Raw genomic sequence first — 15557 nt, forward strand, 5'->3', positions numbered from 1 at the left:
TATCATTGAGCTTAAACTTGAATCGGACAGCACTCATTGATATGTGAGAAGTTTGTCCCTGCTCCTTAATGGTATGTTCATGGGCAAATTTACATTTTTAACGCATACCCGATGATTGGAACCTCAGCATACAATGTCGCGTACACAAGAAAGGGGACAAGATGGTAAGTGCCAGCAACAGAGGAATGAGTCTCATCCCCATCGCTTACAAGATACTATCGGGGGTACTTTGTGAATGATTAAAGTCTAAAATCAACGAAATAATGGGGCCCTAACAGTGTGGCTTTAGTCCTGGTAAATCCATCATAGACCAGATATTAGCACTGCGCCAAATCGTGAAAAAGGTCCGAGAAGGACAAATCAACACCTACCATCTTTTCCTTTTTAGTTGACTATACGTTCAATATTTCAAGCCATGTCAGAGTTTGGTATTCCTGCAAACCTGATACGACTTTGCAGGATGACGCTTGCTGATTAACGCTCATCAGTTAAAATAGGAAAGAACCTCTCCGAACCGTTCAATACCAAACGAGGTTATAGACAAAGAAACCGCCTATTGTGTGATCTTTAATATCCTGCTGGAGAAGATTATACGAGATGCAGGTGTGAATATGCACAAGAGAACATATGCTACTTGCCTATGCCATCGATATTATAGGTTCGCCACAGGAAGAAGCAATCACAACCTTTGAAAGTATCGAAAGAGAACCAACGAAAGTGGGTTTGGCAGTTAACAGAGATAAGACAAAGTGGATGATATCAACTCCCACGAATGCAACGTGTTCTTTGGTTCAGACATGTTGTCAGAATGGATGAAGAAGCTCAAACAAAGCAGTCTTTTGAAGGCGACCATAAAAGGAAACGCAAAAGGGAAAGACCAAAACTCCGATGGAATGACCAAGTGGAAAGTGACATCTCGAAACTGGGGGGTGTCAGAAATTTGAGAATAAGCGCAGAAGATCTAGGCGCTTGGGCATCTATTCTACGTTCCGCTAGAGGAACACATTTTCTTTCATGACCAATTTAAGTAAGTAAAGTAAGGCTCTGGCCAGTGTGATTCGTATCGGTGCAAGAAGATGGGTTCGTAAAACCACATCGATAGTTGATCCGGTGTAATTCCTTCAAATATAAAGTCTGCCGGATTGTCCTTTGTTCCGTGTTTATCCAGTACAGAGTGATCTTCGAATCTGACCAGTTAACTGTCCTTGACTCTTCGTAGCCTAATTCTGTTCCGACATTTGCAGTCAGTTTTGCTCCTGATCCGGCAGCACACAGTTCTAGCCATGGCAAGGTAATCTCTGAAGCATCCACAAATGTGGATTTCGACCGTAGTCGGTTTTTCCCGTCGAACATATACCTGGGTAACTCGAAGTTGTTCAAAAGTTTCAGACTCTCACGGGACGATAGCCAATATGATGTCATCTCCGACGATAGCTCGTCATCTCACGCGATGTTCTGTTCCCATATTTGTTGAATAAATTTCTTATGGATCGAACAATCGTGCCAAGTCAGATGTAACCTTCCGCTTGGTAATAACTTTATATACATTTACACCGCTTTTCAAACAAACAAACAAAATCAATTTGCTTGAGGACGCCATGGCAAACCCAAAACCTTGGTTGACGAATCGTCGAATTTTAGGTCCATTTCCATATATTATGGATGGGCTCCAGTCAGAATCTTCAAGTGGTTTTCACACCATTTTCGCAATTTAAAACCTGCTTGCAACAATTAACTGCACAGCTGCTTCTGCATTTCTATTGCTTTTGATATACTGTCAGATCGTCACATGCCATCGTCCACGTAGAAATTCTTTTGATGTGCTGGTGCACATGATGAAGATTTGTGTAAATTAGTGTCTGATATTCGTTTGAGGGATCTTGTAGCGAGATAGAGTGTTGCCTTAAGTTCTGAATATGTATAAAATTTTCCTTTTCTTTAGCTTAGTCTGCTTAGAATGTAAAAAAAACTTAGCTCGCCGGATAGGGGAGGGTCCTTTGACCTTGCTGAAAGAGCTACTGAGACAACAATAAGAACTAAAAATATGCACATCCTAAGACTTTAAAACAAATGAACATAAAAGGGATCTGAAACTGTGGCAATAAAATTTAAGAATAATATTTAGCTTGTTCTATGAGGACGAAAGATGTTGTTATCGCCCAGGACACTTTACAAACGATAACCCACCCTCTTCTCTTAATGAATTTCGTGTCCGTTGAATGCTAATATCCATTTCCCTAAATCGGTCTATAACCACGAAATTACTTTACCACATTACCATTTATCTTGCAAAGCACCATTCCCATATCGGAAAATATTTATCTCATGTTTCAATTCATTATTATTTTATTAAAAAAATCAAGTATAACTTTTAAATCTATTGCTAATTTAAGCTTAGAAAATATAAATCGACCGTATACTTCTGTATACGAAATAATAAGAAACTAACATCAAATTTGGCTCATTCGAAGGTTCCTCTAAGTACAAAAAAAAAAAAACGAAAACATAAAGGCTTGACTTACGTTTTTAGATCCTCATATTAGGATAACGATAATCTGTAATAAATGGAAATTGTTGGACCAAAAATGTTTCCACAGCCGTAGTATTCTGCAATGATGCATTGAGCTCAATCCATATCTATTCTGCAATATATTCCAAATTAAAAATATCATTAAAATATTCCAACAGAATCAATCATCGTTTAGAATTAACAAGAGAAAATAAATACTTAACTAACATGCCCCCATAATCCAAACAGATTTTTGGGCTATATAAAGAATTTACATAGCAAATTCTCTCAAGCACATTATGTTGTTATTCTTTTTATCTTTTTTTTGTAATTAGGAATAATGGCTTATGCCATTAAAATTAAAACTGTTAGACTACGAATAAAAAAAAAAACAATGCAATAAAAAAAGCTTTATGTTAAATACTTCATTATTCTATGTTATTAACATTACTTAAGCAAAAGTGAGTGACTTAACAGGGCTGCTCTCAATCTTTTAGTCCGGAAGTGTGAGGAACTATCAAATTGCAAAGATCCATAGGCCTGCAATTGTCATGGGTTTGTTGTTGATGAGAAAAAAACTTGTATGCGGGGGGATCATAAAAAGTCGTTGCTTGTTGTTTTAACGCAGTGTTTTTTTTTTCTTGTCTCCGCTTTAGGCAAGACAAAATTCGAAATTCGGTGTGGAGTGGAATGTTATGACTTTTATGATTTTTCTGGACATATGCTTCTTTGCGACCCTTTTTACCATGTGTTGCTATGCTATATTTTTTTATAAAGCGTAAGATCACAAAACACTTTTTCGTAATCCATACGCGGCCGCAAAGTCAAAGTTGATTTAAATGATTGCAAATTTTTTCTGGTGTCTTGGCGTAATTTCTTTCCACAGATTGTAGTAACTCTCGGTCATCTATTTTAAAGCTTCAATCCACATTCATCACAGTACCGGTTAAATTAATTTAGTTAGCCAAAGATAATAATCTTTGGCTAACTGCCCATTTGTACCAAAAAAGTCTATTAGCAAAGATACACTTATTCTTCACAATTTCTCTGTAAAAAAAAAATACCTTTACACCTTCCTCACTAGTCGTGTAGATCGGGTAAATTTTAAACACTTTAAAAGATATTTCAGAGCGATCAACTGATTATTCCAAATTAATATTTTTTTTCAATTCCAAAACTTTATGGTATAATTGACTGGCAGCGGAGGTGCACGTTTACTTCGAGGTCGAGGAAAGGAAAAAAAGAATCGAAGCACGCTCATTGGCATAATCGAATACACATGGACATATTTCTGTTCCCATTTGAAATTAAATCATGCCACTCTTGCTCAATCAACCACCTGTGGTTGCTGACGAAGTCGTTAGTTTTAAATTTAAAATGTACCATCTCTCGTAGGATATTTGTATAAAAAAAATAAGTGTATCTTAGGCCAAATTTTAAATAAAATAAATCCTTAATATTTTGGAGAAGTAAAAAAGAAAAATCTTACAAACAAAAAAACTGCAACAAGAGAGCACATGTCGTGCCGTATGTTAACGTGTTCAACATCTGGTGCTCGAGTTCCTAGTTCGGGGAATTTTTTCCATAGGATCAGCTGATACTTGTGATCCCTTTTGTCGACCAGGACTGTACATCTTCTCAATGCCTGTCGTGATCACAAATCTGACAATCTGAACCACAGCAACATTCAAAAGAAATCTCCTTGAACCTTCGGACCTGATTGTAGAACATCGTTAAGCGATCATCCTGATGGCGATTTACAGGATGTATCTAACGCGACCCTCAGCTTTATCGTGCTGCTATCTGGTCGTAGGAAACAGTGGTGGGGAATATAGTAATGGCTGCCGCGCACCTTGCTTGATTGTATTATTGTCATGTGTCCCAGATCTTCATTCACCTTTATGAACTTAACATGTTGCTCTCGATGAATAGCATGCTTCACTAATCGGCACTTCAATGAAAATAATCTGGACGTAGTGATATTGAGCGACACGGATATTTCTGAATAATCGGCATATGGCAATCGTACTACAAATCGGCCTCCTTCATTGACGTTGCGTGTTGGTTGAAATGGTAGCGTCAACTTCTGAGTCTCAAACACATCATCTTGTTCCCAAAACCTCTTTAATAAGTCCTCCAAAATCCGCTCACTTTCTCCAATAACTGCACGGTTGCGAAATCTGCCTGGATCCTTCCACTAGCAATCCATCCTAGTTTCGAGTTGTTTCAGTATAGGGATCTCCTTGGACATTAGAATTTCTTGTGACAATATCAGGTCGAAGTAAAACTCTGCTCCAACCAACCCGTGTTATAGAACTAAGGATCTGCTAACGATATATTTTGTGGAATCGGCCGTGATGATTATTGCGGTGGAACTATGGTTGGCAACGCAAAAGTTTCTAGGAATTTTACCTGTTAGTGACTTAAGCTCCACGCTGATCAGTTTTTGACTGTCAAAAAGTCGTATACTTGTATAAAACGTAAAAAGTATTGAACGTTTCGACGTTATATCATTGTTTTAGATTTGTTTTTAGTGCTATTTTCCAAAATTTAAAATATAAAAAATTCCGAAGCAGTTTGACCACGTTAAGATATTCACAAATACCCCCAGCATATATTAATAATGTTAAGGGTGTGAGGTTATTGTTATTTTGAACCTGGAAAGGATGAGATTGAAATACAAAGTACAATACTGATATTGGAAAATTTGACATCCAAAGAAAGCTCCAAGCGAGAAGAATCCGTTTCAAAGCTTCATTTGTACTGCTGTGAATTGACATACAATTTTGGCAAAAAAAAATTGAAAGGCGTTTTTTGGGCATTTCTAGTAAATATTAAAACAGAAAAATGGTTTTCAAAAGAAAGCCCTAAGGGAGCAAAATTCCTTAAAGTAACAAAATTTACTGAAATTGTTATAGAAATAGAGATATTTTGTTTTTAAGGTTGGTCATACGAACCGCAGTTTGAACATTTCTGGAAAGAATTTTTTCAAAATTTTGGCATGTATGGAAAGGTAAGGGGGAGTACATGTAATCAGCTTTTCGTTAGATGAAACATATACCCACAAAATAGGGGCCTACATTTGTATAAACTTTGTGGGCCACATTTCGGACATTTCTCAAATGGATGCACTAAGTGAGCAGAATCCGCCAATGTACTGATGTTGTTTGAACTCGTTATAGAAATCGAGATATTTAAATTTTTTTGTATGGACATCCGAACCTCAGGTTGTACATCTCTGGAAGGACTTAGCCAAAAAAATTTGAATGTTTGGAAAGGTTTTCTGAAGTTGAAACACACACCCACAAAATGGAGGCCTACATTTGCCTTAACTTTGAGACCAACTGTAGCGGATTCTCCTCTTTTTAGGTTCTCTTTTGATATAAAATTTTCCAAAAACGCTCAAAATTCCCTGAGATGTATTAATTTTAATTTCGTGTTTCAATCTTGCCCGTTCTGATTGGAGCAGGTCTAAAACTAGTTTAAAAGTAAGGTTACGTTTTATATGTTTTTGTTACAACCAGGGCTCCAACTCCAGGCTAATTGCTCGACTCCCACTTCGGAGTCGACTCCGGGCACTTAAAAATGGTATATTTCATACCCACCACTGAAGAATGGGGGTGATATCCAACCTAAGCAATATGGGTATCAAATAAAAGTTATTATCGAGTAGATAACGAAAATGTAAGAACAAAAATAACAATTAAAAACGCGTTAAGTTCGGCCGGGCCGAACTTTGGATACCCACCACCTCGGTTATATATACCAAAATCCGGTGAAAATTGCATACCTTATGTCCCATAGCAGTTATATCGAAATATGTTCCGATTTGGACGAAATACTAATAAGTACAGTAGCTATATCTAAGCTCGGACAATATCTGCTTTAATTTTCTTTCGTAGGATGTGATTGAATCCAGGTCAAGCATAAACTCTTCTTTTATTTTGCACGTCTCATCCATCCTTAGCCTTTTTACATTTTGAATTTCCAGGCTGTCAAGTTACTTTTCGAAGTTGTCGGAAGAAGTGTATATATTCTTGATCAGCGGAAAAATCTAAGACGATCTTACCATGTCCGTCCATCTGTTTGTTGAAATCACGCTACAGGCTCTAAAAATATAATTATTGAGTTCAAACTTTGCACAGAAATATCCATTTCCGACCCTGTAAAGTATATATATTCTTGATCAGCATAGAAATCTGAGACGATCTAGCCATGTCCGTCCGTCTGTCTGTTGAAATCACGATACAGTTTTTAAAATTAGAGATATTGAGTTGAAACTTTGCACAGATTCTTTTTCTTTTGTCCATAAGCATGTTAAGTTCGAAGATGGGCTGTATCGGACTATATCTTGATATAGCCACCATATTGACCGATCCGCCGATTTAGGGTCTTAGGGCTATAAAAGCCACATTTATTATCCGATTTTGCTGAAATTTGGGACAGTAAGTTGTGTTAGGCCAGTCGATATTCTTCTTCAATTTGGATATAGCTGTCATATACACCAATCTTGGAGTTGAGGTAATTTTTTCGACTACGACTCCAGGCAAAATTGCTAGACTCCGACTCCAAGACTTTGACCGACTCCGCAGCCCTGGTTACAACTACAGAAAATATGATTATATAGGAGCATGGTACTACCTTTAAGCTTTCCAAACATATAATTTTTTTTCTTACCAGAGATGTCTAAACTGAGATTCGCATGCTCTTTTAGAAAAATTGAAAAATCTCGATTTCTGTAACGAGTTCAGTCAACATCAATACATTGACGGATTCTGCTCCCTTGGGGCTTTGATTTGAAGGCCTGTGGCCAGCAAAGTTTATGCAAATGTAGGCCTCCACTTTGTGGGTGTGTGTTTCAACTACAGAAAAGCTGACCGTATGGTGGAATGGTGGAACTTTCAAAACATATAAAGCCTCTGCGGCACGCCGTTCGGACTCGGCTATAAAAAGAAGGCCCCATATCATTGAGCTTAAACTTTAATCGGACTGCACTCACTGATAGGTGGGAAGTTTGCCCCTGTTCCTTAGTGGAATGTTCATGGGCAAAATTTGCATTTTGCATTAGCTCTCCATACATGCCAAAACTTTGAAAAAATTCCTTTCCTTAATAAAACCAAGTTGAAATTTTCTATTGGGATATCTGAACTAAATTTCAGCACATTGTGAACATAGTTATAAGGAAAATTCCTATGGGTTTTAATACCAATTTTATACAAATTTGTCGTATGATAACTTTTAATTTTTAACATATAAATTTAGAAAATATTAATGTATTTCTTAAAAATTATTCTCTTTTTCCTGTATTATGAAAATTATTTTCAACGTATGAGGTGTAAGCAGAATAAATAAAAGTTAGATTTTATTTGTGTTACGTAGAAGAAATAATAGTTCCCTGGAATACTTTACTCAATGCTTATACATTGTGTAATAAATTATAGTAAAATAAGAAAAAATTTATCATTTTATTTGGATTTAAATTTTTTACATTTATTTAATTTGCGCTTAGTCAAGAAGTAAAATTAAACAATGGTCATTAATTTATAATTTTAGTCAAACAAAAAGTTCAAATTTGATCGCTTTATAACAGTTTACTTTCACTTTCAAGATGTACTTATAAATAAATTATCTACAAATACAGCAAATTTTGCCCATGAACATTCCACTAAGGAACAGGAGCAAACTTCTCACCTATCAGTGAGTGCAGTTCGATTCAAGTTTAAGCCCAATGATAAGGGGCCTTCTTTTTTATAGCCAAGTCCGAACGGCGTGCCGCTGTGCGACACCTCTTTGGAGAGAAATTTAACATGACATGGTACCTCACAAATGTTGCCAGCATTAGGAGGGGAAAACCACCGCTGAAATTTTTTTCTGATGGTCTTGCCAGGATTCGAACACAGGCGTTTAGCGTCATAGCGCCTAAATATTTAGATAAATAAATTATCTAAAAAATGTATTTACTTTAAAGATGAGTTAATAAACGTAATCTTTGAAGTGTTTTTACCATTCTTTAAGCCATTTCGGATATGTATCTGCTGCTTAACCCCACGGTTACGTGTGGTTTTGATTACATTTACTGGAGTTAGGATGTTTTGAATTAAATGTCTAAAATAAAGTAAAACAAGTAAACGCGTGCTAAGTTCGCCCGGGCCGAATCTTGGGAACCCACCATCATAGATTCTGCTAAAAATTTATACATAAAAAATTTAAGTGAAGGGCATAATTTTATTGTACATACCAAATTTCTGTCAAACCAGCAAAAATTAGCTCCTAGGAATGGAACTAGGATGATGAAGATACTAGTTATATGAAAGCTATATCAGGTTATAGACTGATTTGGACCATATTTGGCACAGTTATTGGAAGTTGTAACAGAACCCTGCATGCAGAATTTCAGCCAAATCGAACAAAAATTGCGGCTTGTAAGGGCTCAAGAAGTTAAATCGGGAGATTGGTTTGAATGGGAGCTATATCAGGTTATAGACCGATTTGGACCGTATTAAGCACAGTTGTTGAAAGTCATAACAGAACTCTACATGCTCAATTTCAACCAAATCCGACAAAGTTGCGGCTCGTAGGGCCTTTATCGGACAAAAATTGCGACTTGTAAGGGCTCAAGAAGTTTAATCGGAAGATCGGTATATATGGGAGCTATTTCAGGTTATAAATCGACTTGGACCAACTGGAAGTCATAACAGAACACTACGTGCTAAATTTTAGCCAAATCGGAGAAAAATTGGGGCTTCCTGGGGCTCAAGAATTCGAATCGGAAGATCGGTTTATATAAGAGCCAAATCTAAATCTTAACCGATATGGCCCATTTGCTATCCCCAACGACCTGCATCAATATAAAGTATCTGTGCAAAATTTCAAGCTGCCAGCTTTGCGGGTTCGACCGCTGTCGTGTCAGTATTGTGGCTGTGGTATGGGATATTATCCATATCCCTACTATGGCGGTGGTGGCGGAGGAGGATGTGGTGGGTACCCTATGCCCTGCTACTATCAACCCTACCCTGTGTACAATAACCCATGCTACACAAGCGTCTGTTGTGGATGTGGTGGCGGAGCTGGCTATGGAATAGGTGGTGGGATGGGCGGTGTCATGGGTAGTGGCCCGGATGGCGGTATGGGAGGTGGTGTAGGTGGCTATCCGTACTACACTAGTGGATATCGTTACTACGGAAACACCTTGAGTAAGTTTCATTTGACTATTTCAAACGATTGCTCCTTTTATTTTTATACCCTCCACCATAAGATGGGGGGTATACTAATTTCGTCATTCTGTTTGTAACTACTCGAAATATTCGTCTGAGACCCCATAAAGTATATATATTCTTGATCGTCGTGACATTTTATGTCGATCTAGCCATGTCCGTCCGTCTGTCCGTCCGTCCGTCTGTCTGTCGAAAGCACGCTAACTTCCGAAGGAGTATAGCTAGCCGCTTGAAATTTTGCACAAATACTTCTTATTAGTGTAGGTCGGTTGGTATTGTAAATGGGCCATATCGGTCCATGTTTTGATATAGCTGCCATATAAACCGATCTTGGGTCTTGACTTCTTGAGCCTCTAGCGTGCGCAATTCTTATCCGATCAGAATGAAATTTTGCACGACGTGTTTTGTTATGATATCCAACAACTGTGCCAAGTATGGTTCAAATCGGTCCATAACCTGATATAGCTGTCATATATACAGATCTGGGGAATTGACTTCTTGATCTTCTAGAGGGCGCAATTCTTATCCGATTTGGCTGAAATTTTGCATGACGTATTTTATTTTTACTTTCAACAACTGTGTCAAATAAGGTTCAAATCGGTTCATAACCTGATATAGCTGCCATATAAACCGATCTGGGATCTTGACTTCTTGACCCCTAGAAGTCGCAATTATTATCCGATATGCCTGAAATTTTGTACGACGGATCCTCTCATGACCATCAACAAACGTGTTTATTATGGTCTGAATCGGTCTATAGCCCGATACAGATCCCATAAAAATCGTTCTCTCTATTTTACTTCGTGAGCCCCAATGGGCGCAATTCTTATACGAATTGGCTGAAATTTTACACAGGTCTCCAACATATAATTTAATTGTGGTCCGAACGGGACCATATCTTGATATCGTTTTAATAGCAGAGCAACTCTTTTCTTATATCCTTTTTTGCCTAAGAAGAGATGCCGGGAAAAGAACTCGACAAATGCGATCCATGGTGGAGGGTATATAAGATTCGGCCCGGCCGAACTTAGCACGCTTTTACTTGTTTCTTCTAATTTAGTGTTTTGGACATGTTACTTTTTATAGGTGGTACATTGTATGCTGCTTCCAATGTCCTGAATTATGCAACTTCTACCGCCTCCACTGCTGGAGGATACTTCGGTTAAAGCTGTCTATAAACTTAGAAATTTCTCATACCACACATTCAAATGCCATCATTTCTCGTTATACATTTTTTATAGCTGTGATTTTAAGTACATCAACACTTTCGTGCTACCAATCCTCGACTATGGTTTGGTCCACCGAATACATCAAACACCATCATATTTCATCCATAATTAACCAATTTCTTGAATAAATACAAGTAAATGGTGATACATAGTTAAATTAGTTAGAACCAACAAATTTGCCCATGAACACTCCATTAAGGAACAGGCGCAAACTTCTGACATATCAATGAGTGCTGTCCGATTCAAGCTCAAACTCAATGATAACGGGCCTCCTTTTTATAGCCGAGTCCGAACGACGTGCCGCAGTGCGAGACCCCTTTGGGGAGAAGTTTTCAAAATTTCAACTAAATTAGTTATAAAGGAAAATATTATAAGTATAATAAGACAAATAAAAAAAATAAATAAATAATTTTTTTAATAAAAGATATATTCTAATATATAATTTACAAATTAACTATCACTGTGTTAAAAATATATGGATTGCTATACCTCATCGTAGTTCAAACATCTCTCAAACTTTTGATATTTTATTAAAACTATTTGCTACGATAGTAGAGAAGGGATATGCAATATAGAGGTTAATCCGAATATTTCATAACCCCCTTCATAGCATACATATGCTAACATCCCGGCTTATGGATAAGCGAAAGCTAAGTGAGTACACTGTGAAAGTGTACAAAGTGTACTGACACCGAAAGGTAACCAACAAAATGGGAAAAATTCCCGCTTCTGGATATTTTTCTGAATTCTTGGCTTACGATTACATACTAGTAATCGTGTCATTTTAGGTGTTAATGTATTCGGCAATATTACTGAAAAGACTGCGAGCAGTATTTTTAATTTTAAGCAGGAAGCTTCACTCCTTTGAATTATGCATTGCATTCGTAAGACGATCAGGTAGACGTATATCTCTAAATTATAGAAGAATTTTGTGGCGAACCCGGATAAGGGCGAACACTAAAAATACATCAATTTGGTTTTACTTATCACATTTCAGTTATCGTAGTTCGGATAAGTGAAATTAGTTTTCAGCTATGCGATATAAGCCTAAATTCAAGAAAATTTTCAAGTTAAGCTACAAATATATATGAAATGACTTTAGTTAAAAAATAGCAATGCTCAATAAAACCCATTTAATGTCTGATAAAATAATTAGCGATATATCAAAACATTTTTTTATTTTTATTGGCGACGCGAATTTGAAATTTCCGATAATTTCCTATAGAAATAGAAAAACTTTTTCAGTTTAGCGGTATTTTCAGTTAAGCGATGTCAATTGCATTGAAGCGATGTCAATTGCATTGAATAACACCAAATATGACTGGTTCTTTCCTTCAAGTTTCACTTAAGCCGGATTTTCACTTAAACGTATTACAGTTATGCGGTTTCGATACACATACTTAACAGGCTCTTAAATATTAATTTCGCGGTTTTTTGGCAAAGTTTATATGCGTCAATTCTATGATGGACAAAAACTAAAAATATTCTTGTTTTAGTATGAGCAAACTCTTTCCGATATTTTACTAATAGAGGCTTATGTTGAAATGATTGTGTATGGAAATAATTGTAAAATAAATTAAACACAGTGATTAAGGGGTTTTCTACTATAAAAGAGCTGTTTTTATTGGTGTGTGATTTTGCAACAAATCCCCTGATAATTACTTTGAAGACAAAGGATAAATGAATGATTTGGAGGCGTCGCTTTTATACCGGAAGTATTTCTTTACATCCGAACTAAGCGAACAAGCTCCAAAAAAGAGGTGTAGAAAGAGAAAGTGTTCTTAAGAAATCTTGCTACAGTCCGGCTGAGCGAATCCCCCTACGGCTGGTTAGAATCCCTCCTACGATCCGGGCTAGCGCACAAGTTTCATGGCAGGTTGTAGGAAAACTATAATAGCGACTCTTTCTATTTATTTCATACAATATATATTCATCATATTTTCCAATAACTCAGTTACAATATTAATGGAATGTTGGTGGGCAAATTTGCAAAAACAAATTCGAAAAAAGAGATGCAATAAAACAATTCAGGGTTGAACGAGGCCTGAAACAACCCAAATTTCGCATTTTGGTCCGTTGTACAGTGGTAGAAAATCGAAAAAAAACTATTACTTCATTCTGAAGTGTTATCAATATCATGTGCAAAATTTCATGGCTCTACACTGGAAAAAAGGGTATCGTATTATGTAGTAAAAAATTTACCCAAAATTGGTATAAAATTGTATTACGCTTTATGAAAATTTTCTCTTTTGTAATGAAATTTTGCTAACCTACGGAAACATATCCTATTTTCAAAGAAATTTCCTCAACATTTTATAACTAGTTTAAAAGTCTTAAATTAAAAAATACTTGCGGAAGGGAAAATCACACCCTTAATTGTTATCTGTGACATACCAAAAATAAATTTTATATGGAATACATTTTTTTTAGCAATTTTTTACTCTAAACATATTACCATATATTTTGAGGACATGTCCACCACGTTGTAAAACTAAGATTAGTATACAACATTTTAGTTAGTAGGGAATGAAATGTGGCATACATGATCCTAAAAAAATATGTAAATACACTTTAAAGACATTTTCACTAACTTCTTGTAGAAGATATAGTCCTTTACAAAACAATCAGCATGTTTTGTTAAGACTTTTTCATAAATTTGCATTAACGAATCTAATTTCGTTTTTTACGCCATTTTTTCTTCTCTAATGCGTTGTTTATGGTGATCGCAATTATTCTTATTTAATATTTTTTAACAGATTTCAGCAATATAGATGACAACTTCTTGTCAAAAAATTTGTCTATTGCTTTGAATGTGTATGTGTGGATATGTTTTGTCTGCCTTTGTATGGGTTAGTATATTTCCGCAGGGGTCGCGGTTCGTGGTTTTTCCTTAAAATTTAATTTCGGGCAAATGTGAAATTAAGTATGAGTATGTGTGAGCGCTTGTTATGTGCACAAAATCATCGTAACGGAAAGGTTAGGATTTTTTGTGTGTTTTTGTTGTTGGACAATCGTGCGTGTCGCTCAGCAGAAATTAATAAAATAATTCAATGTCTTTTCGAATAATTCACCATAAAAACCAAAGCAGACTGCTACAACAATCTATTAATTTTCCTTCTACATCTTTAATTGCTTACTTGGCCCACTTTTCACAAAAGGGTCATTTATTGTTTTATTTTTTGTGTTCATCTATAACATTTAGCCACATTTTTTCCGTTGCTCGCTTTCGAACCACATTACTCAAATAACAAGCCAAACTGTCTGCCAAATAACGAAACAAACATCTGCTAAGCGACACGCACGATTGTCCAACAACAAAAACACACAAAAAATTCTAACCTTTCCGTTACGATGATTTTGTGCACATAACGAGCGCTCACACATACTCATACCTAATTTCACATTTGCCCGAAATTAAATTTTAAGGAAAAACCACGAACCGCGACCCCTGCGGAAATATACTAACCCATACAAAGGCAGACAAAACATATCCACACATACACATTCAAAGCAATACACAAATTTTTTGACAAGAAGTTGTCATCTATTTTGCTGAAATCTGTTAAAAAATATTAAATAAGAATAATTGCGATCACCATAAACAATGCAATACAGAAGAAACAAGTAAAAGCGTGCTAAGTTCGGCCGGGCCGAATCTTATATACCCTCCACCATGGATCGCATTTGTCGAGTTCTTTTCCCGGCATCTCTTCTTAGGCAAAAAAGGATATAAGAAAAGAGTTGCTCTGCTATTAAAACGATATCAAGATATGGTCCGGTTCGGACCACAATTAAATTATATGTTGGAGACCTGTGTAAAATTTCAGCCAATTCGTATAAGAATTGCGCCCATTGGGGCTCACGAAGTAAAATAGAGAGAACGATTTTTATGGGATCTGTATCGGGCTATAGACCGATTCAGACCATAATAAACACGTTTGTTGATGGTCATGAGAGGATCCGTCGTACAAAATTTCAGGCATATCGGATAATAATTGCGACTTCTATAGGTCAAGAAGTCAAGATCCCAGATCGGTTTATATGGCAGCTATATCAGGTTATGAACCGATTTGAACCTTATTTGACACAGTTGTTGAAAGTAAAAATAAAATACGTCATGCAAAATTTCAGCCAAATCGGATAGGAATTGCGCCCTCTAGAAGCTCAAGAAGTCAAATCCCCAGATCTGTTTATATGACAGCTATATCAGGTTATGGACCGATTTCAACCATACTTGGCACAGTTGTTGGATATCATAATGAAATACTTCGTGCAAAAATTCATTTCAATCGGATAAGAATTGCGCACTCTAGAGGCTCAAGAAGTCAAGACCCAAGATCGGTTTATATGGCAGCTATATCAGGTTATGGACCGATTTAAACCATACTAGGCACAGTTGTTGGGTATCATAACAAAACACGTCGTGCAAAAATTCATTCCAATCGGATAAGAATTGCGCCCTCTAGAGGCTCAAGAATCAAGACCCAAGATCGGTTTATATGGCAGCTATATCAGGTTATTGACCGATTTAAACCATACTAGGCACAGTTGTTGGGTATCACAACAAAACACGTCGTGCGAAATTCCATTCCATTCGGATAAGAA

General features: G+C 36.5%; 1 protein-coding gene across 1 annotated transcript; it reads left to right on the forward strand.

The window, feature by feature from the left end:
• The first annotated feature begins 627 nt into the window (after positions 1 to 627).
• LOC131996813 (keratin-3, type I cytoskeletal 51 kDa-like) lies at positions 628 to 10889 on the forward strand. The gene is made up of 3 exons (XM_059366804.1): positions 628 to 717; positions 9384 to 9702; positions 10810 to 10889. Exons 1-3 carry the CDS (start codon positions 628 to 630, stop codon positions 10887 to 10889), a joined length of 489 nt encoding a protein of 162 aa, XP_059222787.1.
• Positions 10890 to 15557: the final 4668 nt, after the last annotated feature.

This window comes from Stomoxys calcitrans, chromosome 1 (genome assembly GCF_963082655.1).
Source record: "Stomoxys calcitrans chromosome 1, idStoCalc2.1, whole genome shotgun sequence".
NCBI lineage: Eukaryota > Metazoa > Arthropoda > Insecta > Diptera > Muscidae > Stomoxys > Stomoxys calcitrans.